The sequence below is a fragment of the Haemorhous mexicanus genome, chromosome 1, assembly GCF_027477595.1.
Source record: "Haemorhous mexicanus isolate bHaeMex1 chromosome 1, bHaeMex1.pri, whole genome shotgun sequence".
In the NCBI taxonomy this organism is placed as follows: domain Eukaryota; kingdom Metazoa; phylum Chordata; class Aves; order Passeriformes; family Fringillidae; genus Haemorhous; species Haemorhous mexicanus.
Genome location: NC_082341.1, coordinates 123,721,662 through 123,747,945, shown reverse-complemented (window position 1 = coordinate 123,747,945; position 26,284 = coordinate 123,721,662). Strand labels below are relative to the sequence as shown.

The 26,284-nt window shown below is 38.9% G+C and overlaps 1 protein-coding gene and 1 non-coding gene across 5 annotated transcripts; both read left to right on the top strand.

Annotated features, from left to right (window-relative positions):
- The first annotated feature begins 954 nt into the window (after positions 1 to 954).
- Positions 955 to 1,044, top strand: TRNAY-GUA (transfer RNA tyrosine (anticodon GUA)). The gene is given in 2 exon segments: positions 955 to 991; positions 1,009 to 1,044. It is a non-coding gene; the product is annotated as a tRNA-Tyr (tRNA).
- Positions 1,045 to 1,572: 528 nt separating this feature from the next.
- On the top strand, positions 1,573 to 25,365 carry MYBL1 (MYB proto-oncogene like 1). Of its 4 annotated transcripts, none has more exons than XM_059861562.1 (16): positions 1,573 to 1,860; positions 5,545 to 5,647; positions 5,772 to 5,843; positions 8,566 to 8,658; positions 9,834 to 10,054; positions 11,748 to 11,931; positions 12,154 to 12,228; positions 13,649 to 13,753; positions 15,008 to 15,241; positions 15,536 to 15,901; positions 16,386 to 16,528; positions 16,753 to 16,867; positions 18,467 to 18,583; positions 18,673 to 18,777; positions 20,703 to 20,882; positions 22,733 to 25,365. In XM_059861562.1, exons 1-16 carry the CDS (start codon positions 1,841 to 1,843, stop codon positions 22,859 to 22,861), a joined length of 2,262 nt encoding a protein of 753 aa, XP_059717545.1. In that variant the 5' UTR covers positions 1,573 to 1,840; the 3' UTR covers positions 22,862 to 25,365. The 4 variants fall into 4 exon arrangements, with proteins under 4 accessions (XP_059717545.1, XP_059717517.1, XP_059717525.1 ...); XM_059861534.1 differs by having other exon boundaries at positions 1,700 to 1,860; positions 13,652 to 13,753; XM_059861542.1 differs by lacking the exon at positions 13,649 to 13,753 and having other exon boundaries at positions 1,700 to 1,860.
- The last annotated feature ends 919 nt before the right edge of the window (positions 25,366 to 26,284 follow it).

Genomic DNA, 26,284 nt, shown 5'->3' with positions numbered 1-26,284 from the left:
AGTGATGGTTTGTTCCTGTGATGGATGTGAGCACTCCAGTGTCAAGTGAACACCATGACTGAGCACCTTTAAATGCTGTCCCTACCCTTTCTGGGTTGTTTTGACTGTGCAGCTGCCAAGACCCGTCTTTAAAGCAGGTGCTCCCACCTTGATCTCCTAGGAGCTCTGTGGAGTCCACGTGTCCATCAGCACAGCCACACGAGGATGCGATGCCGTGTTTCCATCAGAACGAAAGTTGTAGCCAGGTGGGGTTCAGCTTCTCCCAGGCAGCTAGTGACAGGATGAGAGAACCCAGTCTTATGCTGTGCCAGGGGAAGTTTAGGTTAGACATTAGGAATTTCTTCACGGAAAGGGTGACTAAACATTGGAATGTGCTGTCCAGGGAGGTGGTGTAGTCGCCGCCCGTGGAGGTTTTCAAGGAAGGACTGGGTTTGGTGCTCAGCGCCGTGATGCAGTTGACGGTGGTGTTGTCATACGTTGGACTCGATGATCCGAGAGGTCTTTTCCAACCTGATTCTATCTGGGGGGGACCTCTTCCCGACAGCCCCGTGCCGTGGCTGGAGCAGGAGCCCGTAAGAGCGCTGGCTTGCTGATGGGAAGCCTTCGCTACCCTCTCCTAAGCATGCGAGCAACGACAGGACATAGGTTTTTCCGCAAGGGAGGGAAGCGGGAAGCACTGCCCTCGTCCACCGGGACAGCTCGCCCCGGCGCGGGAGCGTGAGAAGCCGAGAGCGCCGCGCCCCCTGCGCCGACCGACCGCGGGCAGCAGGGCCCGGGGTGCGGGAGCCGCCGATGCCCGTTTGGGCCGCTCGCAGTTCCATGTGTCAGTCCCGGACGCGTCTCCGTGCTCCAGCCGCTCTCGGGAAGAGGATTCCAACTCCAGTTACAGCACACGTCGCCAGCGCCACCCGGAAAAAAGGATTTAATTCAAAAAGAGAAACCCTTCGCCAGCTCCCTTCGATAGCTCAGCTGGTAGAGCGGAGGACTGTAGAGGCGCGGCCCGCGGGAATCCTTAGGTCGCTGGTTCGATTCCGGCTCGAAGGAGACGCTAGGTTTTGCCGCGCGGGGGCGGTGCCGCCGTTACTTTCTCACTCTTTTGCCGTCGGGAGCCGCCGCCGTTGCCGCCGGCGCGGGGGCGGCTCGCGGGCGCTCGCGGTGGGGCGTTGCGACGGGGCCGCCCCGCTCCCCCCGCCCCGGCCCCGTCATATCGCCCGCCCGCCGGCGCGAGGCCCCGCCCCCTCCCGCCCGGCGCGCGGAGCCGCGTGCGGTCGGCGGCGGCCAATGGGGCGTCAGTCCGCCTGCGCAGATTCAAACGGCGGCTCGCGGGGGGGAGGCTGCGCGCGAGATTCGGGCGGCACCGGCCGAGCGCGCCGCGAGCGCCGGCGGCTGAGCCCGAGCGGCGGTGGCGGCGGCCGGTGCGCGGCGGGGGCCGGGCGGGCACAGGGCAGGGCAGCGGAGCAGAGCAGAGCGGCCCGGAGACGGAGGGAAGGAGGGCGGCGGGCGCCGCCGGAGCCCGCGGCAGCTCTGACAGCATCGGAGAGCGAGGCGCAGTAGGGGCGAGAAAGGGGCCGCTGCGCGCCCCGACCTTGCGGGCGGCGGCCAGGCCGAGCCATGCCTGACGCACCGGGGCCGGGCCGGGGCTGAGGGCGGCCGCCGGGGCGCTGCGGGCACCGCGGGGAGCAGCTTGCCCTGGGAGGATCCCTGCCCGGCTAGAGGCATTCTAAGCCGCCGGTGCCCCGCTACGTCCCTGCCCGGCTGTGAGAGAGGGAGCCCGGGCGGCTCGGGGGCTCCGTGCTGCGCCCCGCGGCCGTGCCGGCCCCCCCTATGGTGCGCGCCGAGGATGGCGGAGAGACGGCGCAGGTGAGTGCGGGACCAGGGCGCTCTGCGCTTTCTGCCCCCCATCCCCTCCCGGGCAGTGCTGCCTTCCACGCCGCCGTCCCGAGCCCAGGTGCTCCCCCCGCGCTCCGGGATCCCGGCCAGGTGCTCCCCCCGCGCCCCGGGATCCCAGCCAGGTGCCGCCCCGCCCCTCACCGCTGCTCTCGGCCTCCTTCCACCGCCCCGGCCTTGGCTGTCACTGCCCACCTCCCTCCCCCCTCCGGCACCCTCGCAGGTATCTCCTCTCGGACTTCTGGGCACCACCTCTCGGCTACAAATCCCGCCTTTCCCCTGGCAGCTGCCTTCACTTCTGTGCTTTCACTCAGGTCGTCTTTGTTGTAGCTTACCTGGGCAACTGCGCTTGTCAGTAACAACTACGTTGTCTCCCCAGTAGCTTTCCGTGCTGATTATTTTCTTTTTGTTGGAGTAACACTTTTTCCTTTTCACCCACCAAGTGGCTTTGGCACAGCCTTGATATAAGGTTTGGGCCTGTTGATTCTTTCAATATGTTCAATGCAGCTACTTTTTCTCAGCTGATATATTCTTTGACTGGAGATATCACAATCTAGCCTGAAATATTCCTGAGAGATCACGTTTTGCACAAGGTCTCCAGCAGCTGCCCTAGATGGCTTTCATACATCTTTTGTTATATTGATATGAGAATGGGTGTGTCTTTGCTTTGTATTCAGAAGGTGGATCTTGGAGATATGTTTTGTTGCTATGGTTATTCCTGTCTTAAATCAGTTTCTGGAAAGTTATAAAGAAATGTAAAAGAAGGATTTGGAAAGTAAAGGATACTCGGTGAGTTATCTGTGGCATCTGGGGTTTGTTGTGAATGTATACTTTCATTGAATTGGGGGTGGTTTCAAAGTTATGCATATTAAAACTGCTTTTGTGTTTTCCTCTGACATGGGAAAAATTATAAGAGAGTATTTTTTTGAAAAGCTGCAAATAAAACAAGAAAACAATGCTTTGGTGTTCTAGTTGTGTAAGCCACAAAGGGCTTTGCTTGTAGAGCCTGACTGCTGAAGCTATCTGTTCTTGGCTGTCTCCAAGAACAGCTCGGAGGCAGCATGTTTCTTGGCACTCCTGATCAGCATTTTGTAGTTTAAGGGACTTTCACCTGTGGTATTACACACAGTAGTTTCATTTTTGTCAAGCTTTAGATTGTATTATCTCCCATGGCTGTGGAGTGCTTTGATTTCGTGATTGAAAGTACAGCGGGTTGTGGATAGCAGAGGAAGGTTTGGTTAGAGATCGGTAGCCCAGGGCGGATGTTGTGTCAGTGTCTGATGATGGTATCTCCAAAACTAAATCATTGAAGCTATGAGTTTTCATGAAAGTGACTTCAAGACTTTTGATCTAGGTGTGAAGTAAGGAGAAAGTGTAATTGTTTTGCACCAAATGGTATTGAGTTTAATCTTACATTCATTTAATGTTAAGCTTTTCTTGATCGTTACAGTTGCAAGCTTGATTTTTTTCTTTTAATGGTCCTCAACTCAGAATTGCAAGGACAGCTAGTGCAGATCTCACAAAATATGTACTTTATTGTCCCAGATGTCTTATTTGATGAAACTTGGTGGATGCCTTCCACTTTGGTGCAGTATTTTAGCAGTTTCATGACTGCAAAAGAATTGTCAAAGGAACTATAAACAACCACATGTCTTTAAAAATCTCGTCTTTTTAATTGAAAACTTAGAATAGTAGTCCCACTCATTAATCAGGATTTGATTTATAGTCTATCATAGCACTGGTCTAAGAAAGACTCAGGACTAGGTGGTTGTTCAGGTGGAATGGAGGTGCCAGAGAGGTTAGTGCCTGCTTGGCTGGCAGAGGCACTGGTGTGGCTGTGGGACATGTGTGCGGCCAGAGAGCTCCCAGGGAGGGCTCTGAACCGCAGCTGCCCCCAGGCGGGGCCCTCACCTGCTCTGGCACTGGAGGTGTCATCAGCGTCACTGCCGTGCACATGGAGCCCTTCTCTGCTTTTGAATCCCCTTGACTTTTCTCCTTACTGGAGACTGCTCACGAACTAGTTTTCTCTGCAGTGGGTGAGGAGGTTGTGTTGACAAAGGGCTTTACAAGAAGGCCTGATTTTAGTTTTAAGTGAACTGTATGGCCTACTTGGTATGAAATGGTATTATGATAAGTGTATTTTGGTATTACAGTCCTAAGATAGATCCCTGAAGTATGTCAAATACCTGTGGACAAAAGAAAAAAGAGGAGTTGGTTGGAAGGCAGAAAAAAGTGTTACTTCTGAGTTTAAGTTTTGGTTTTTTAAGTCTTAGCACACTTAATTCAAACCTCTTGAAGTGTTTGCAGATCTTTTTTTTTTCCCAAAGTATGATGAACTTGCTGTTGACCTTCCCACAAGTTTGCTGTCTTGTCTTTCAGCGACTCAGCAAAGTTTTAATTTGCTTATGTTTTCCTGCTGCATCATGAAGCTAAGTAGGGCAAATGCAGATGTGGTGTAGGATGCGAAACAAGTGTGCAGGAGTTGAGCACTTACTATCCTGTGGTAATGCTTTTGAATAAAGTATGTCCTCGGTGGCTGACAGGAACAGACTTAATGGGAAATAACAAATAATGTGTAAGTGGTTAATCAGCGTGCTGTGCTGATCATTGCATGTTCTAGAAAAAAATGGAGAGATTATCCATAGCACAGGTTAATTTCATTACTGGGGAAGAGTTTTTTTATACTTTTGATTAAAAAAATTGAAGTAATTGTCAAGGATGAGAAGAAATAATTTTTGTTTTGAACCTGAATTTATGATATTTTTATCATGCTTTGTACCAATAATAAAATGAAGAAAAAAATTACACTGTGAAACTGCTTTTAATTTAAGTGATGTATTTGGACAGGAGTCCCTTCTTTGTGCCTTTGGTATAATTAATGCAGGGGCACAGCAGCTCTTGTTGTTAGAGCTAGGTTTCCACATGTGTTTGAATTTATGCTAACATGAGTCACTGACACAAGTTTAAGCGATGATTCCATGAAGCACTTCCCTGTGCCGCCTGTTTGGAAGGCTTTGTTTACGCAGAATGTGGAGTTCGGCATTTCTCCAGTAGATGGAGCGTGATCTACGCGAGTCGCAGCGGTACCTGGCTGTCCTGACCCTCTGCCTCTGCGCTTTAGGGCTCAGCACTGAGGCCGAAGTTATTTATTCTGGAACGTGTCTGTCTTCAAAGATTTGTATCTAATTCCTGTAACACCGAGGCAACGCTTTTAGTCAAGTCAGGAGCCCACATAAAATCTCAAGTTGAGATTTACTTACTTAACATTCTTCTTGTGTTTGTTGTTTCACTTGTGGAGGTGGCTCATGAGTGTGTTTTGCAGCCTAACACCACTCTATAAGCTCATTCATGTAAAATAAAGATGAAAAAATGTATTAGCAATACATGAATCTTAAAAAGTAGTTTTTACTTCAAATTTAAATCTTGTCTTGGAAGGAGTTGTGTCCAGTGTGTGGCCTTGAAATTAAAATTAATTTGGTAATTTGACATGGTGAAATGCTAGAGGCAGACCTTGTGATCATGCAAATCCCATATGTCATTTTAGAACAATATGTACAGATTGGAAAAAAGCTGCAAGTAATTAGGAAAAAAGGCTTTTCAGAGGTATTTTTAAACTCTATTTTGATCTTCTTCACTCATGCTTTATGTATTTTGCAGTGAGGAAGACGATGACTTTCAATATATGGATCATGACTATGAAGTACCACAGCAAAAAGGTTTGAAGAAGATATGTAGCAAGGTGAAATGGACTCGTGAAGAGGTAATACTTTTTTTTGTTTTACTTTGATCCCTACCTGGTCTTCTTAGCTCATGAAATATATTATTATTTAGTATTGTATTGGGGTAGCATGTAAAATTTATTGGCTGAGGTTATGTCTTAACAGGATGAAAGGCTAAAGAAGCTGGTGGAACAAAATGGTACAGATGATTGGGCTTTCATTGCTAGTCATCTACAAGTAAGTTGAATCTCTGTTTTAGTTAAGTTCTCTTAATATTTATTTACTTTGGTCATATGTCTAGCTTGGAAATGAAGTGAAATAGAGTCAGAAGCACATAATAAAAGCTGTTTTAGAGGGTTCTTCTAAAATAGACTTGATCTAGCCCAGACCTTGAAGAACCTGATGGACTCGGTCTTCAGTGATAGTCTGAAATGATCAAAAATACTTTGTGTTCACACTTGCTATTTGTTTTCATTATGGAATGCATTTCTGTATCTTACTGGTTCCATTACTCATGGTGGCTGTAGCCACAGTTCACAGGTTGCTTCTGAAAAAGTTAGGAGAGTGGGTTGCGTCTGAAAGATTGCTTGAAAGGAGCAGGATGAATTTCTTAACTGCCATGGGCAAGGGGGCGCATGTGTTTATTTATTTGTGTGTGTTTGTTGGGGGTTTTGTGTTTGTTTGGGTTTGATTTTTTTTTTTATTGTGATGACTGCTTCCCTGAGGTAATGGTAGAAAGTACCTACAACTATAATTGATGGTGTTTGTTTCTCTTTTGAACAAATGCTATAAAATATCTGCTGTGGAATATAAGGCTGAAATCACTTCCTAGAAGTAGTATTGGATATTGAAATATTAGAAATCAAAAATATTGCACCTCATTCTACCTTTAAGCTTCTTACAATATTGTGTGGGATGATGTGGTTGTATGAACTTCCACTGTAAGGTAAAAAAGGACTTGAATTCTAAATGCTGAACAACTATAACTTTGCATTGTTCTCATTATATTTTTGTGCAACTGTGATGCTTCTATTTTTTTCCAAGTGGCAAAATATAGATATCAGGTAATAAACTCAAAGCTTCTAAATTTAAGTCATGCATAAGCAAATCCATATTCCTTACATGTACCTTATTCCCTTATAAAAATCAGTGAAATGAGTGGATGGCAGAGGAGAATCAGAAGGCTTTTATATTAAGATGTTTGAAAATACATTTGGTGATACTGATATGCATGTATAGCATGGAGTTGCATTTAACAGATCTAACAGTTTAGTAAAAAATTCTCCATCTGAAAAAAAATGTTTCTGGAGACAAAAAAACCTGTTGTTCAGCTGGGCCCAAGTGAGGCTGAAAAAACGTTCCCCAGTTATCACAGGAAATGTGCATAATCAGGTGCCTACTGCAGAATCGTTGATGTTGGAGGGAATTTCTGCAGGTCATCTGGCTCACAGCCCCTGCTCAAGCAAGGTCAGGCTGCCCAGGTCAGGGTTTGGCTTGGATTATCTCCATGGATGGAGCCTGCACAGCCTTTTTGGGTGACCTATTGCAACAGCCAAATAATAGAGGCTGGCATAATTCACACTTGCTGATCGTCTTTTGCTAGGAAAGCCAAGGGTATTTTGAATTGTAAAGGCTCTCAAACTGCTGTGCTTTTAAACCCTCATTTCTTTGCTGGACTAGGCAGAGATAAACCTTCCCTCCATTTTGCCTGAAAAAAGTGAAGACGGCTTCAAGGTCACTCTCAAGAGTGAGAGTGTAGCTTGTAATCACTTGATTTTTTTTTTTTTTTTTTTTTTGTGGCTAAGGCAAACTGAAACATTTATATTGTTTCATTCTGTCATTTGCTTTGCTCTTCTCTCCAAATCATATTATGATTACAGAAAAGTCTAGAAGATAAAAGCACTAAAAGGCCACAATTTAAAATGGTTTTGTCCAAATAGTAACAGCTATTCTATAGTGAGTTTTCTTTTACATCTTCTCTTCAACAGGAAATGATGATGTTTTGCAAAAAACTGTAGCGTGCTTTTAATCATACAGTTACTACTTGTGATTAGCTTGAAGGCACTATGAACAGTGTAATTTCAGGTGTTAGTGGTCTGGGTGTTTTTTCTGGTCTTGCAGACTGCTACTTTAACTTCATCTTAGCATGGTAACACCCTTACTTGGTAGACAAGACCAGGAAAACCTTGCAATTGGTACTTGCTCTCCAACGGCTTGCTCTGAAGCAAGTAAATAATCATGTCCCAGTGTTAAAAAAGTATGCTGTCCTGGGGCAGGCTCTTACCTGTATATTTCTAAGCATTGGACCAACCCTTTCATATAGACAGTTTTTAGGAGGCTAAGTGAAGGTTACTTCTCTTTCATAACTGGGAACAATATTTCAAAAGATCCTTAGTGAAGCTACAGAAAAGCACCATCTGTCCTGACCAGCAAAACCAGTGTTGTTTAATTAGTATATGTTAACTAAATTTGATCTAAATCTGTTTTCCTTAACACTCTAGTAAAGAGCTGAGAATACATTCATTTGGGATTTAGCAAAAAGTGTATTATTTTATTTGAAAGGAAAAGTATTTCCTTAAAAAATTTCTCCCCTTATTTAAGTTATAGATAATGTCAAAAATAGATCAACCACAAAGTTCAGAGAAAATGTGGAGTAATGAGGACATATATAAATATAAATATTTCTTAAAAGATGAGTAAGTTCTAAATTTGATTATCAAGTTAGTACATTGAAATAATTAAATTAGAGCTTCATGCAAGGTTGTTTTTTTCCCAGAGAAGAGTTTTTTAATAAGTAAATGAAATAAGAAATAAGGGAGAATTTAATGATTATACTTAGAACAAATTTCTAAATAAGTCTTTTAATTTGAAATAAGCTAATAATTCATGCTAGAATGTATTTACAGCTTTATGTATTTGAGAGTATAACAGCTACACTGCTTTTCTAAAACTGTTTCAGAATCGTTCGGATTTTCAGTGCCAGCATCGGTGGCAGAAGGTACTAAACCCGGAATTGATTAAAGGTCCCTGGACTAAAGAAGAAGATCAGAGGGTAACAAAAGCTAATAGATACTCTGCTTTTTAATAAAATTGACATATGACTGCTGAGAATGTGTACTTTTTTAAAGTTCCATTTCCATATAGTTGATGTCTGATGAGTCTTGTGACATGTATACTTTTTATTACATTATGATGTGTGAGAAGAAAAAAATTCTCTCCTAAGTAGATGGAATGTTGGGTCTGCTCAAGCATTTAATTTCCCATTAGTGAGATTGCTGGCTGAATTACTCTAGTTTATCAAGTGGGGGGGGGAAATCTCTTTGTAGCACTAAAGGTCAAAGGTCTCGTTTACATCTTTTGTTCCTCAAAACCACCAGATTTGAAGGGTTTGGGAATAAAGGAAATTATTTCATAACCTACTGTTACAACCCTGAGATCAGCTCATTTAGTTAGGGCATAGTGCTAATAATGCCAAAGTTGTGAGAGTGATCCCTGTATAGGCCATTGGACTTGATGATCCTTCTGGTTCTTTTCCACTCAATATTCTGTGAAACCATTTCTTTGTGTAAAGAAGCTATCAGTGGTTTAGGCTCCTTTTTCACCTTGCTGTTTTTAATCCATACTGTAGCCTTTTGCCTGCACAACCTGGACTGCCTGGTGGGGAGATGCAAATACAGATTTCTTGTGGTATTTCAAACTGGTTTCTTGTTCCTACTGTTTAAAACTGTTCTAAGATATTTCAAACTACTGTTTGCCAATTTATGAATATGGTCTTCCTAATCTATTATTTTTACAGTTCTCATTAGTCTTTTAAGAAAGAGCTTCTACTCTGTAAAAAATCCCAGCCTCCATTCCATTTCTAGATGTAGAGGTGTGGCGCTTTTCTCATATGAATATTGTTGAAAATAGTCAAATGAATTGTTTACCTGTTTCTTTTTTGTCCTTTCCTAATGTCAGCTTATGCAGTGGGTGATGGAAAGGAAACTTCCAAATGAATGTTTTCATCAGTATACACTTATATTCTAAATAAGAGAGAATTTGGAGTTAGTAATTTCTGATTTCTTGAAAAATTATTTTTAAACCCCCAAGTCACTGTGTGCCTCCTTAAGCCTGATATCAGTTGCCTATTAGATTGATATTCTAAAATGTGTGTTTATCAATGTTCTCAGCCTTTGATTAGGTAAATTAGGTTTCTGAAATTATAATGTGCTTTCATCTGTATTGCAGGTTATTGAATTAGTTCAGAAGTATGGTCCAAAGCGCTGGTCTCTAATTGCAAAACACCTGAAAGGAAGAATAGGCAAGCAGTGCAGAGAAAGATGGCATAACCATCTCAATCCTGAGGTAAAAAAGTCTTCGTGGACAGAAGAAGAGGACAGAATAATCTATGAAGCTCACAAGCGTTTGGGAAACCGATGGGCTGAAATAGCAAAACTGCTTCCTGGAAGGTGCTTTTCAATTCTATTTGTGTTAAACGTTGGAATATGAAAAGTGCTCATCTCAGTACCCTTTCAAATCGTAACTTGTTAGTTAGAGAGCATCTGCTGAGACTTACATCAAAACATAGTTATCTTGATAGATGCCAAAAATCTGTCACATTTGACCTGTATTCTTAAAAAAATGTCAAACCCATAAAAAGAGCTCTAACCATTTGTGGGTGTCTTCAGATTCTTCCTGATTGCTTAAAAACCCTCTATAACAGAACTGAACTGAATTAACTGCAAGCAGTGGTAGAAAAGTGAAGTGATCTCCAAGTGCCTTCATTAATATGCATTTGATGATGACTTTCCTGATTTAAGATCTGATTTTTTTTTTTTTTTGTGTGTGTGTAGCACTTGTTGAACTGACACTTGTAAAAGAAAATCTTAGTAACCTTCAAAAGTCCAGACTTAGGAGTCATGCATTGCAAAGTTAGTTGGTTAAAGTCTCTAAGTTAAGAATTAATTGTGTGCATTGTTTGCCTTTTATTTCTTTCAAGTTTCACTGCCGATTTTCTGTGGAAAACAAGATTTTAGTGTGTGAAGAGTTTGATGAAATAATTATTTCACCTTGTACCATTTACTGAAATTCAGTGTTAAGCTGTCCCTTTCTGAATTCAGTTTATGTGTTGAAGAGGTGACTGTCTAGCTGTGCCTGAGGAATATCAGCATTTGTTACCTTGGTGTAACGAGGGATGTGTGTTTAAAAATGTCGTGTTTTGATGAAGTGCACAATCCACGGCTCACAGTAAATGCTTTGGAGGAATGAGAAGAGAATGGGTTGCATCTAAATAGAATTTTGGAGAGGAAAGATGAGTTTGACAGAAGAATTCCTATTTACTACCTTGTTTGTTGTCAATAAATCTGACACTCTTAGCTAAAGACTGCTTAAGATCATAGACCTGGGGGATCTGTAGAGTCCAACGCTACTGGGATGAAAAAGGGGAATACTTCTTGGAGTGCCCTTAAATGAGAACAGGGCTTTAACCAATTTTTGTTTCTGTGTACCTCTACCTAAGACTAGGAATAATAATGCTAGTGTTTTAGACAGTAATGCAGTTATAGTCTACTCTCGCCTTAATGTTTGTTTAGTGTTTTGAGTGATTTCAGCCTGCTTGTCAAAATGCCATGCCTGTTTTATCCTATCCATGATCAAGGGCATGAAGAGGTAGTAGGATGTTCTTCCACAAAGCTGCACATAAAATGCAGAATGGGGGTTGCAGGCTGTCAATTTTAGAAGGGATGTCTTCCAGTAGCAAACACCAGCCAAAGTGCCTTTATGTTTTGGGACAGCAAGGTGATTTTCTTAGCTACCTGCGCTGCAAATTTATAGCAGAGGGGTAAATAACTATGTGTTCATTAAACTGTTCCAAGTATCTAAGAAAAAAGGTTCCTCATTGTGATTGCAGTCAGAAGCAAGGCTTTCTCCTTTTCTGCTTTTAATTTCTGGCACACTTGAAGTTTAGTAGAAGGAAGTTCTAAAAAGAGTAGCTTTCTAGTCATTATGCCAAAACCCTACTGATTACAGAACTTTTGGTCTAAGCTGCTGGAGCTTTCTGAATTTGTGGCTTCAGATTAACCTACTGTACAAACCCTGTCAATTTTGTCATATGTTAAATTTTGAGATTTGGAAACAAGTCACTGTTTTGTGCTTTCATTTTAGGACTGATAATTCAATTAAAAATCACTGGAATTCAACAATGCGAAGAAAGGTGGAACAGGAAGGATATTTGCAAAGTGTTATAAAGTCTGAAAGCGCTAGTTCTGCTGAACTTCAGCCCCAACCTTGTCTGACTATGGAACACTTGCACACTCAGAATCAATTTTATGTGCCTGTTCAGACACATGTAAGTTCAAAATTTAGGACAATAAGTATTTCCCAGTTTCAAATAATTGATTTGGTTTGAAACAAGAAACACACATGAAAGATTGAAGATCTGTTGAGTATTTTTGTGATTTTATGGCAACTCAGGATTTGTAAACCATAAATAATTAATGTATAATAAACGAGAGTTGATTTTATATCCTCATTTTCTTGAGGGCTTGTAAAATGTTTTATGTCTTTTTAGATTCCAGCATATCAGTATGCCTCACCAGAAGCCAGCTGTCTAGAACATGCTCCATCTTCTTCCAACATAGTTCAGGTAAATTGTTAACAGCCTTAATAAATTAAAGAGAATTTACTGCATAGTATTATTCAGTAAAATGAAAATATGTGTATCTTCAAAATGACTGGTAGTCTTTATCGTTCACCTACATTTATACTGGTTCCTCTGTAAGTAAGCTTGTTAGTATAGTTGGTAGTTTTATGTAGGAAAAATGAAGCTTTCTATATCCCAGATACATTAGTTCTGACAGAAATACGGCTTAAAACATAGTCTGTTTGTTAAATCTTGAGGCTAAATTGTGACCTATATTAGTATTACCTAGCTTATGAGAGGTTTAAACACAAGACTTTACATCTTTGTAATAAATATAACCCTATCTGAAAAACTCAACTTTCTGTGACTTGCACTTCTGGCTTTGCTCTTTTATTCTCATTAGATTTTATTTATTTCCTACTGATAAACATCTTTCAATCAGTTGCCCTTTTGCAGCATTCTAAATCCTGAAGAATTAAGGAATTTTAAAACAAATAGAAATTGGATATATTATTTCCTTTTGCTTTTTTGGGCTCACTTGGAATATATATGAAATTCCTCTTGTGGTGCAGAATGAATATAGATCTTGGTTTCTAATATGACGCCTTGGAAGAATTCTTGTTTATTTGGAATTAGTAAAAGAAGACATGGAATAATACATGGATTTTTTTTGTGTTAGATAGTGGAATTCTGTAGAACTCTTTACCTAACCTGAAGTTTCCCTGTGCAGGTCATCTGTTTCATGCATTTTCTTCCCTGATAATGGTATAGGAATGCAAGTCACAACAAAGCCTCAATTGGCTTTTGGCAGTCTGGATTGCCCTGCACAGAAAAGTATAAGATACTTTCTGCTCCTTGAAGTACTGTCTAAACTGGTGATAGCATATGTCCTCACCTATATTTATAGTAATAATGGAAGGTGTTAAGGAGGTTAAGTACAAACAAACCAATCAAAACCAATTAGTTAATTTTCTTTTCTGATAGTAGTGGTGGGATTGCTTGTGTAAATACTGCGTCATAAAATGCTGATTTGAAACACTTTCTTGCACACTTAGTGAGGATAAATAACACAGAATTGTAGAAACCACAAACATACAAACCAGTGTGCCAGCACTTGGTTCTATTTAAGATAGAATATAGTGACTTTAGTTTAGCACACAGATAACTTACAGGCCATATTAGAATCCAGTTAAAATACCACCTTACACACCACTTTAATATCAGATCCATCTCCTGGTAATTGGAGTTGTTTCAGTTGTGGGTGACTTCTGTACTGCAAAATGGGATACAACCTGAACAGTTCTGTTCCCTCTCTGTGTGGATTCCTGTTAAAAATACAGCTGTGTGTTATAATGCAGAATCTTTATTGTGAAGAGGTGGTGCAAGTAAAAAATAGTAATGGCTTCTTTCTTAAATTTTTCAGCAGCCATTTATTGATGATGATCCTGATAAAGAAAAGAAAATAAAGGAACTTGAATTGCTACTTATGTCAGCAGAGAATGAAATCAGAAGGAAACAAATGTCTTCTGTAAGGACTGTAAATTTCTCTAAATATTTGAATTTGCATTACTGAGGTTAATCCTCAGAAATTCAGTAACGGTTGTGTGGTTTTAGTATGGTGTTTTTTCACCTGACCCTCTAAAATCAAACCTATGGCTGTTGCATTGGAAAAGAAAAATCTATATATTAGAACTGAGACAACTTATTTTTAGTGCAGTTTTCTAAACTGTGAAGACAGCAGCAATATGACCAGCAATTTGGCAGTTCTTAAGACCCGCTATTTTAATCCTCTTCAGGAGGTGACGTGTTTGATATCATTGCCATTCAGTTTTATGGATCAGCAATGTTGATCCTATGCCCAGTAGAGGTGAAAAATAATGGGTTTTGCCCCATTTGATTTTGAAATGTCCTGTAGATTATGTTTTCCTCAAACTTCAGTGTGAGTGCTTGCAATACTTAATATCCACATTTGGACATGACAAACACTAAATAAATATGCACTGTGCACAGTTTGTGTGTAAATTCAGTGGAGTTTCCCTAATTCTGTAGAATTAGGGTGACTTGCAGATGGCAGTCACTGATTTCTTCAGAGGGCTGTGCATATCAGACACCTAACTAACTCAACCATATTGATCACTAGTTTAGGTTACAGGTGAACTTCAGATTTTATATGGCAGAGTTATTCCTGGCATTCTTTTGAAACAGTGCAGTTCTGCTTATCTAGTAGCATCTGTTTTGCTTCTAGATTTCCAGTGAAAATGAAAGTTTGTTTCTTGGGCACTAAGCAGTGTACTGAAGTGGGATAACCTTTTAGAAGTTTACTTAACTATTAATGCAAAATCTGCATTAAAAAAACCCAGATCAAACAAGTATTATTTCACACTCTAGAAACATTTTCTAATCTTAAAATTAGAAGTTCAGTGTTCTGTACTGAAGATGACTTCATATACTGGTGTTCAGGTACTCAGGAAACTTGGCATCAGAGATGGCTTCCAATACAGCCCATAATTACCTAAGTTGTGAGTGTGTATAAGATATGAATGTAAGGTAAGATAAAAATCTTACACAATTTGAGAATGTTGAGCGTGTTAATGTAAAGAGAAGACTAATTTCTTTAATTGAAACAGAAAATTAGTATTTGAAAATGCCAAAATTAATAGTTATACTTAGTATGTCTTAGTCTTTCCACACACTACTTTTATTCCCGCCTTGCAGTCACATAATTGACTCTTTTCAGCCTCTAAGTTGAACAAGATTAACATGTTTCTTCATAATTTTTTAGCAAGCTGGAAGCTTGTCTTGTTGGTCTGGAAATTTTATCATGGAGGATTGTATGCCTAATACACTAAGTAGCCTTGAGGAACAAACAAGTAATTTCTACAGCATGGATGAGACCCGCATCACACCTGTTCAGCAGAATTCACCACCTAAGTATTTGGGTGTAGAAGCAAATAGAATGTTAACACCTCTACAAACCATTCCAGAATTTGCAGAAGCACTAGATCTTATGGAAATTGTAAGTTTGAGTTCCTTGTTAAAAATAAGTGTTTAATTAGGAGTGTCAATGTACGCAATATGTGTAAAATACTTACCATATTTTGTATTAGTCTATAATTTCTGCCTTATCAACTGCTTTATTGCCTTTTTTAAAAGAATTGTGTCTTAAAATATCCAGTGTTTTATGATTGTATGAAAGACACAGATAATAATTCCATATATGGCTTGTGGTGGTAGCGGGCTGACAGATTGGCCTGGACATTCTGAAGTTATCTTGGATAAGCCTGCTTGTGTTTTGCATCCTGCCCCATAGGATCCGGTAGCATGGAGTGATACGTGCTTTGAGCTCTCCGAGGCTGTTGTATCCCCTGTCAAGCCAGCTCCAGTGAAACTAATGCGGCTCCAACACAGCGAAGGGGCTGCCGAGTGCCAGTATAATGTCGGCGTTATGCTTGATGGCAAAAACCACAGCAGCATCAGTGGGGATGAGGAAACAGTTTTTTCATCAACCTCAAACTTAAGCAAGTTCAGCAATCCACCTGCTATCCTGAGAAAGAAGAAGAGATTGCGTGTTGGGCAGTCCCCGGTTACTGAGCTGAACGACGGCTTGTGTAACGATGCTGTCAATGTTGCACTAAAGCGCACGCCAGTGAAAACACTACCATTTTCTCCATCACAGGTGAGTCCATTTGGAAATAGGGCCAAACGTGAAGACTGTGGGGGTGGGTTATAAGTTGTAAGTAGTTTCTTCCCTAGTAGTACACTGTAGCCTAAATAAATATGTCAAAAAACTTCCTAAAACTTCTGTATAAGGGTAAATATATTTAAAATATACTGTTAAACAACCTCTATTTTGAAGACTAATGGGGAGGGCGGTAGCAGCAGTGGCAACCTGTGTCTCAGCTCCCACTTTCTCATGCAAATAATTGTTGATACAGACCTTTTGTCTCTGTCACCTAATTAAGGAGTAGGGATTTTAAGAAGAAAATCAAGGTTTCAGCAATAAGTAAGTCAAGAATAGAGTATTGGGATTTGTCAGCAAAAGTCTTTCAAATAGATATATAGATATATATATATAATTTGGGGGGTTTTGCTGTTCAGCACAATGGTGACATTTTGTCCTGTAAGGTTGCTTTTTTTTTTTCTTCCTTTCTTGTGCTTAGTTTTTCAACACTTGTTCTGGAAATGAACAATTTAACTTTGAAAATCCTGCATTTACATCGACTCCAATCTGTGGGCAGAAAGTTCTTATTACGACTCCTTTACACAAGGAAATGACACCACAAGATCAAAAGGAAAATGTGGGGTAGGTTTATTTCATTAAACATCTGGTGGTGTTATTAAATTAAAGTTTAATACACATGGGGTAATGCTATGGTGATCTCAGTACTTTCAGATGCATGGTAGTGATATCTGTTGTGTAAGTGAAGGTATTTTAAAATGTTTCTTAGATTATTTTTATGACATTGCTAATGATAAAATATTAAAATGCTAAAATGCATATATGAATGCTTTTCTATGCTTGAATAGTTTTAGAAGTCCCACAATGAGAAGATCTCTTTTGGGTTCAACACCAAGGACACCAACTCCTTTTAAAAATGCTTTGGCTGCTCAGGAAAAAAAGTATGGTCCCCTCAGGCTTATGGTATGTGATTATACTGTTTCTTTCCTTTGTTGAAGTCTAAATGCCCTCTTGGTTTTGAGGTGTTGTAAGCCTTAGTGTGATCTTAAAAAGTATTTACTTATCCTAGAGAACAGCTAGAATGTGAATCAAAACTGCTTTGGATCTGGTTGGTAGACTTGTATCCTTCAGTGTAGTATGAAGGCATGGTCTTCTTGATTAGTAATTTAGTACATATAATAATTTGATCCACAGTAATCTTAAATGCATCAGTTTCACGTTTGTGAGTTGTTTTGAATTTGCCTATCTTTGCTAAAACTGTATCTCTTACAAGGCCTGAAATTTCAATACTTTAGGATTCTATTTTTTCAAAAGAAAAATTATAAATCAGAGAATGAATGGGTATGGGTTCTCCAGCTGGGTAATCTGGTAAGAGCAAACTGCTGTAGATTAGTATGACTGACCTCATTATTTTAAAAAACTTTCACTTTTCACTTGAAAAACTGTATTATCTTTGAATCCTCTGGGCTATGTAAGAGCTGAGTTGTTCTTTGATTTTGGTGCTTCTACAGCACCAAAATCTACAGCACCAAACTGTAGACTGAAACTAGGTGTTTACCACAGTGTGGTAATCTTGAGTGATGTTTGCAGTTTTCTTCATCCTAAATCCCCAAATTTTAGTATAGCAGTTCATGATCCTCTGATTCAGCTGGCTGTGACACACTTTTTTTTTTGTTTTGTTGACTATGGATAATGTTACCTTTTTTTGTTAGTTTGTTCCAAATGAATTAAATTTTTGTTCTCTTCCTAGCCTAGCTAAGGTATGTTAATGCATAATAACTTTTGGAATTCCGGAGACATATGCTTTTCAAATTCTGAAAAGATTCCAGCCAATATATATTGACTGCTTATTTTCTGCAAACACAGAAGGTAGCTCAGACTTTGCCACAGGGCTTGGCACCATCTGTGTTACCCTATAGATTCACAGTCCCTCACTATGCAAATGGAGTGGTTTGGCATTCCTGTTTCTGTCCACTATTAACCTCCTGTTCAAAATCAAATTTTGAGGGCTTAAGGGAATTCTTCTCCTGTTGGTACACAAAGGAGCCATCTGTATGGCTTCTGTGAAATTCTGTACTGTACTTAGGACTATCAATGTCTTATTCAAAGATTTGTGTTAAAATTGGTATAAATTCATTTCACAACAGTTACACATTTCCAGTACAGTTTTTAGTGTGTTTTTATGCATGTATATATACTTATATGTGGTTTATGTAGGTATTTAGTATATATAAATTACTTTTATCCCTTTTATCAGTGGATAACCATTTGCAAACAAGTAGTTTGTCTTCTTTAATGCTACCTTGCATTTTTTGAGGCATTATTGTGTGTATATATATGTTTTATCTGGCTAAAAATAATGTGGAGTAAAATGAATTTAAAATAATCTTCATAGCCTTGAAATGTAGCCCTGTGGTTTTTAACTGTGGTAGCTTAGGTTCTTCCTTGCTATGTTTTGCAAGATCTCTTTTCTGGTCTGCGTTAGCTGAAAGTAGAATGTTGTAAGAACTGGCCACTAATAGACTTCCTGTATTTTCTTCTTCAATTTTAATTAATGTTTAGTCACAACCACTTGCCTTCTCGGAGGAAGACATTAGGGAAGTTTTGAAAGAGGAAACTGGAACAGATATATTTCCCAAGGAGGAAGATGACACCTTGTATAAAAACTGCAAGCAGGAGGTAATATGACAATAGTAATTTCAAATAGGTAATAACTGCTTTGAAATAATATTTTACAATTTTTTTTTTTTGCACGATGTTTATTTCAGCACAACTTTTCTAAAAAAGTCAGAAAATCACTGGTCCTAGATCCACAGGATAAAGAGGAGGTTGGGGTCCAGCGTTTGACAGAAGATAATAGTTTAGATGTACAGGTAAGAATTAAACTAAACTAATCTAAGTGAAGAGCATCGCTGGCAGCAATATTAATATGGAACTGTGTATCTTTTGTTCTGCCCACTAAAATAAATTTTTGGACTGAAGTTGCTAGGTTAATGCATCTAGACAGTGAAAAGTACCTTCAGCTTGAAATATTGTTTTAAGTACTTAAGAAATAGGTGAGCATTGGGCTTGAATTCATGCATGAATTTTTCCTTTCAGTCCTTCAGAGTAGGTAAAATAATGTGAATGCTTTACAGGTTTGTAGCAAAGCTGTTTCCATGCTGGTTGCCTATAAACTTTAGCATACACAGCATGCTGAAGCTTTCTGTAATATACCAGGAAGATGACATTTACTCCTGTGCTGTGCATGCTTGACAGTCTGGCAAATGTGTTCTGAAAATACCTAATTGCATATTAGGCAGCATGTTTTTCCTGCTTCACATAGTAGGGGAATACTTTAACAAATATCAAGCATGTAAAAGATGAAGTTTGTGTGCTTCTCTGCCTAAAGGAATTTGAGTACTTCTGCCTCAACAACCAAGACATGAGGAAATCAGATATGAGGCTATTTTGATCCCTTTTTCCTTTAAAAAGAAGGTTAATGTTTTTCAGTGGAGTAATTGAATAGCTTACTCTTTAGTCTTGTAGGAAAACTTTGTTCCAATGAGTTCTTAATGCATGTATGTGTTTAATGCTCAAAGAGTAAATGTCTGTAATTCTTGATTAAGTTTAAGGCTGTGTACAGGATGTAGGAGCCAAGTTCCTTAAAAAGCCAGTGTAAGGTGCTTAGGTCATTCATACTCCTTTCTAGCTGGTTTTCTAAATTCCCTTCTAAAGTGCCTCTTAGACTCTGTGCCAAGCCTTGGAATCTTCCTGCTGGGTATTGGGTGCTCTGCCACCTAGTGGGAATTGCCAGCTTCCCCAGGAACATCTCTTGGGAGGAGCAGCAGTGCTGCAGCCCTTCCAGTCATGACCAAAATGCCTGCTGTTCTCTTAGTGATGTCTTGTTATGACACATCATTGTGGATTACTGAGTCCAGGTTAAGATACACCATGATATTTTGGTCCATTAGACGCTGGGGACTTGGGAAAAGTTGGGGTTTCCTTCATTTTTATAAGGAATGCTGGTGCAACAAAACATTCACTCCTAGCAAGAGAGATAGCAGTAGTATCTTATTTAAAAATGAAAAATATACCAATCTTTAAGTACAAATTGTGTCCATGTGATGATACTTTAGGAATAAGGTCTGAGGAAGAATAAATACTTAAAGGTGATTTAATGCAGTTTAATGGGTTGTTTTTGTAAGCAAGCAAATACTTAGCCATTGTTACTGTGAACTAACTTTTGGTCTTTAAAATTGACATATATCTGTCTTCCACTTTTGTATACTGAAGCTGAATTAATTTATGTTTATTTCCATAGACATTACCAATATATAAAATTCTTCTGGAATGATCCATACAGTGCTTATTTCAGTTCTTAAAGCAGTTCCTCTCCCTAAAATTGATGTGATACAACTTTTTTGATTCTAGTCTCCTTGTCCTTACTTTCACAAGGATTGTCCTAGACGTGAAAGTGAATTTTGTTTTTTCTTTTAAACTGTTCTGTAGTTACCACCTTATCAAATCTTGTTCTTAACAAAATATATCAGAGTGGTGTGGCTTTAGAGTAAAGAAACTGTCTACTCAGTGATACCTAAACCATGCTAGCAGCTGCTTGTTGTACTATGGATCCCAGTATGGACCAGGCTAGTTCTTCATACACTTCGTTACATTTTCTTTTCGGATTCTTTCCTAGGGTCTTTCTGATGGTATTTACTTTATTTACATTTTGGCTTCTCTGAAGGCAGCATTTGAAGTCTTTTTGTATTAACTACTAATTATTATTCCTGTTCTCTACTCTCTTTTTTGTCAATAGTCAAAAAATGCATATACCACATCTTTATTAATGACACCATTGTTGGAAATACAGGACAACAGATGTAACCTGACATCAGAAAAACAGGATACAAATCCAGCAAACAAAGCAAATGCAGTAATTAAGAAGAAACTGAATACATGTGCTACAAAAAATGTCAAAATGGAGAAAACTCTTCAGGTCTGGATGCAAAGAATTCTGTTAATTCTGTTAGTGGGTTAACAAAGAAATTTTGTGTTGCTTTATTTCTGTCTTGCACTAATACCTAGAATTATTGAAACCAGTGATCCAGTTTCAGTGTTTCCATGATTCTTATTTCTTATAAGTTGGTCATTTTTCTGCAGAGTGTTTATTCTTAGCTAAGTTCTTTAAACACAACCCTGATGTTTCACACTTTGTTTCAGTGAAACAAACTGATTTTTCACTAAGATTTGGATGTGGGGGTGAAAAATCCAGGGTAGGAGGAGACCAACAAAACAGGTTAGGGTGCCCAAGACTAGGAGTTAGAAAACTTGACCTGGTGCAAACCCAACTTCTTTAGGACTTTAGTTTCTCAGATTTGTCCGGTGCTTACTTTTCATAATAAGCCCAGTGGGATTCATTAAGCAGAGTTTATCCACAGATTCTGTTTGGTAATTGTTCTTGTAACAGGCCTGTTCTTTTACATACGTATATTTTCCTTACTGGTAAAACCATTGAAGCTAGTTTTCCCTCTGTCCTGATCATCAGCTTTAAGAAGAGATTTCTTTGACCTTTGTGCCAATTCCAGTTTGTCCCATAGGGGTTAATGTATAAGGTATTTTTATCTTCTCAGAATATCTACAGCTCTGTATTAATGAAAACATTAAAAAACAAATAACCCAGAAGACAGGACACCTGGAGCCTGACCTTCCATATTCTACTTAATTGCTTTAACAATGATGTTTTTAAGTAGAGAGACAGCAATCTTGCTTTCTGTTTTTTTCTTATGAGGAAGAAGAACAAAGTTCATTTAATTGTGATATTAAAAGTAAAAAAAAAAAACCAAAAACAAAACCCAGAAAATTCTTTTGCTGCAAATTGTAGCAAACATGAATACATTTATCTGTCCCAGAAGTATGGTCTTCAGAATACTTAAAAGGGGAGCTTAGTCATAGTATACTCACAAATATTTTCATTGAACCATCTTTTTTTCCTGTTTTCCTGGAGAAATTCCCTTTCAGTTTTGTGGCCTGTCTAACCCCAAGTCCTTTCCATGAATCAAGTTCTGCTAAATTTACAGAGAAGCTCAAACAGCTAATTTTCTTTGTGAATCAACGTGTGGAACTGATCCTTTGGATCAGTTTCCAGCTCCATGTGGGAGGGAGAGGATCTTGCATTCTTCATCATGCTACAATCAGCCAGTGTCAGGTCCAATTTGGAGCTGAAATGAATCAGCTTGAGATTCAGTACCTTATGTGAAGATGTAGGCTTTGCTTCATGGAAAAAGCAGGACTAGTAGCTTAATTATTCTTCCATTCATCATTGTCATTCCCAATTCCTTTGCTGTTTCTAATATATTCCCCAAAAATCTGACTATTCTTCCACAGCTGTCACTTGGTTCAGTGAAGTTCTTCACAATCTTCTTTTTCAGTTCCCAAATCATTTTACCCTCCCTGGTATCTCCAGACAGCTGTCAGTAAAGTGTTTTTCTGCCTGTTGAACTTAGCACATTTAAAGAGGAAGACATTCAAAGAGAAGATAACTTAATTAGCTTCCCTTTTATGTATTAATTGTTGAACTGGTTAGACTCTATTGAAGAGTGTTTTTCATTTTGTATGTTTGAACTCAAAGCATAACCCAGATGCACTGCTGGGGAGCTGGATTTAAGGGGTAGTGAGGGAGCTTTGTCACAAGTTTTAGGTATTGTACTGTAGAACTGGATCCTTCTCAGTAAAATATATTATTGCTAGGCTTTAATAATTTATTATTACTCTGAAACATTGTATGAGAATTGCTTAAGTATTTTAGTTTGTTAAAAGAGCTTTTTAACAGAATTTTATTTTATGCAGCCAAGTCGTGACTGGGAGGCAGTTGTTTATGGAAAAACAGAAGACCAGCTTATCATGACTGAACAAGCAAGAAGGTATCTGAGCACATACACAGCTACCAACAGCAATTCAAGGTCTCTGATACTGTGATGGTCACTGCAGCTGACAACCATCTCTTTCCATTGAAACTGAAACAATGCTGAAGGCGATTCCCGTGCCATACTTGGGAATTAAGTCTTTGAGAGAGTCTGCCAAGGGAAACCTTAAAGCTACCTTAAAGCTTCCTTTCTTCTTTTGACTGACAAAGAACAGACATGAAGCTCTTGCATTCATTACGAAGGGATACCGCAAACAGTTCTGCAATGAATTTTTTAGATGTTAAAAGAGTAACCCCCTAAAATATAAAGAAGGGTAAAATACATTGCAGTACTGACAACATACAGTTTTTAGGTCTATTTTTCATATTTATTCTTTTGACTTGCATTGCTTTTTTATCTGTTAGAGCATTTTCAATATAGAGTAGGTTTATAGGTTGTTACTGGTTTCCAAACGAGCAACATACATGACTGAATGTGCTTTTGCTTATGTAGCATTTTTCTAGTATATAAAGAAACACAATGGAAAGGAGTACAAAGGAAGGATAGAAAGTTGCACTACTAATTTTTTTTGGTATGCTGCAAAACAATGAAATTAACTACAGTGTTAAATATATTTATTTGCAAATGGTACTAGAAGTAGGCAGAGGGAGGTGAATTAAGTTTAGTGTAAAGCATCAGTATTTTCTTCATAAATCTCAAAATGAGATGATTGTTGAATGTATTGTACAGTATGTAGGAACAAGCAAAATTTTGTAAATTGGAAAGGAGTCTGTTTTTATAATTTATTTCCATTTCAAAGCTTAAATGTAGATATTTATATGTATGCAGGTTGTCTAGAGGCCAATGTTGTTTCCTGTTAAAACAGCTAAAATGGAAAAAGGACAAGTTTAAAATATATGAAATAGCAGAAGAATTACAGTGGTGAAGTGTAAAAATCTATACTGTATGTTACATCTACATAAAGATTGCACTATAGCCCTAAAATCATGTTGGTCTACAACATAATTACAAGGTATTCCTGTATTATACAGCAACTGTTCCTGTACCTTGTTTAAATATATTTAGAAAGAAATGGTGGGGTGTTATATGTGACCGAGGAGTACTTTGTCCTGCATAGGAACTAAAAACTAATGCATTTACAATATGTATATTTTATTCCTATTTTTTTTTTAAAGAAACTTGGCACCTTGGATCTCAAAACAATTTATCTGCACTTAACTTTGACCATTATATACTGACTAAATGTTTGAAGAGCAAAGAGAACATTCTTTTATTTATGAAAAATCTTTGTCCTTATTTAAAGGTATACAGGTCACAACACTTGCTTTAGTTGCCTATTTTAGGTATTTGCACTTATTTTATGTCTTTATTTTTGATTTTGAAGGAATGTTTTGGTTTGCTTTTGTTGTAGAGATTTTTATGTAGTTAATTTCGAGCAAGTTATAATGGAGTGCTCTCAACAGAATACTGACAGGTAAATAGAATTGTACACTGTAGTTTTAGTTATTTATAATTCAAACACTCTTCCTCTCCACTCCCGGGTGTGCTGCTACAGATCGTGGCAGAATCGGCTTGCTGCTATGAGAGATGGAAAGAGCGAGCATCATATGCACTGTATGTAAAATTACACGATGTCAGGTTCTCTAGTTAACTTTATGAGATCAACCAGTACTATGCAGGGTGTGGAAAGTGTTCCTAACACTTTGATATCAAAGATGGTAGAGAAGAATTAATTAATGGAGAAATTTAACATGTGATGAGTGGCACAAGGAAGGTAATGGGTTCTTAAACTTTTTTAAAGCATCTCAAAGCTTATACAATCCTTGTTTTTATGAGCTTTTTGATATTGGCTCTGATAGTAATAGGCACAAACATTTTTAGCAGTTTTTAATTCACATCAAAATTTTAAGGGGGGCGGGAATCCTATTATAAGCAAGGGATCAGAAAATGCCCATCATGCCAGGATTACTCCTCACCTAGCAAAATTTGAAGGAGTCAATTGGAATTCTTGGCAGTACTAGATTTAGGTGTGCATTACCAGAATGGATTTAACAGCAACATGTCATGCTGGAGACAGCATTTAATTCGCAAAAAATGAAATCGGACATTAGGACAGAATGACTATCTAGAATCTGGATGGTATATTGAAGTAGAAATGGTATCATCAAAGCTACCTATACCAAGTTTAAGCATAGATTTATGGTAAGTAGTCAAAATTTGTGTTGGTATTGGTTGGATCGTTTAGTTAACTCCTACTTTGTTGCTTTAGCAGGAAGGTTTTAATCTTTCATATGTCAGGCATCTTATTACTTTTTGAATGTTGTGTGCATTTGCATTTCTTTCAGTTTATAGGTAAATTGTACATGCAGCAGCCAAACTTGCATGAAACCTAAATACATATTACACCATATTTTTGTTCTAAGGTTTGACATAAGGTGCAACAAATGCCTTGTTTATCTTAGTTTTTGTTGTACTACAAACTTTTCTTTTATGTAAGAGAATCTCACAGTACAGACCGCGTTAATGTCAGAAATAAAGCATCTATGTACCAGGTTACTGTAAGTGTCTTTTGTTTGAAAACTGTAACACTCAGTGCTCTTAAAGTAACATGCATGTATGTGTGCCTGTGAACTGCAAGAGACCTGTGTTTTCTGGACTGGGCAGAGACAGCAGATGTGGAAATGAGTGGGTTACACAGCAGGATGGAGTCCCTTGGCAGTGCCTGCTTCAATCCAACCTTGCATGTAAGCTTACTTGTATCTGATTATCAGTTTATATTTGTCTCTCAAAGCTGTAACACAAATTTTTATGTATAGAAGACAATTTGAGGGATGAATGCTGATAGTATAAAGCTTTAGTTACAGTCCTTTCATTTGTAGGATAGAAGTATTTTAGTATGTGTGCCTGTGTCTTGGGAGGTAAATGCAAGTGTAAGCTATGCAGTATGATTTTTTTCCCCTCCCCTAAGTAGTTCTCACATAAATGTATTAATCTGATTTAGTGTTAGACTTAAACTCTCTTATTTTGATAGAAACGTGGGCATTCAATGCAAAATTTCAATTTCCTTTCCCAGTTTTGTTACAGTATAAATGATAACTAAGGTAATCTGTTGAAGGAAAAGGACAAGAGGGGACTAACATGATGCAATTCTTCAGAAGTAGGTCCTGGTAATTCGTATCATCTAGCTTTAAGCTGTACGAGCAAACTCTTGACTGTTAAAGGGGCTTTTCTGGGGATTTGGCTGTCATAGCCACTGTATGAGTAACCTGCAGATATGCTTGTGTTTGTTTGCAAGTGAAGTTTTCCATCACTTGGGACAAGTGAGGTGGACTGACTAGAGCTTTTGTTTGTGCTGGCTGCTGATGTCTGAAATGGGGCAAAGTGTAGGTAGAGGAAAGTAAAGTCTAGTGATGTAGCAAGTTCATTTTTCTGTGTTGACTCTCAGGGAAACAAAGTAGAGCAGATGGACAGCCAG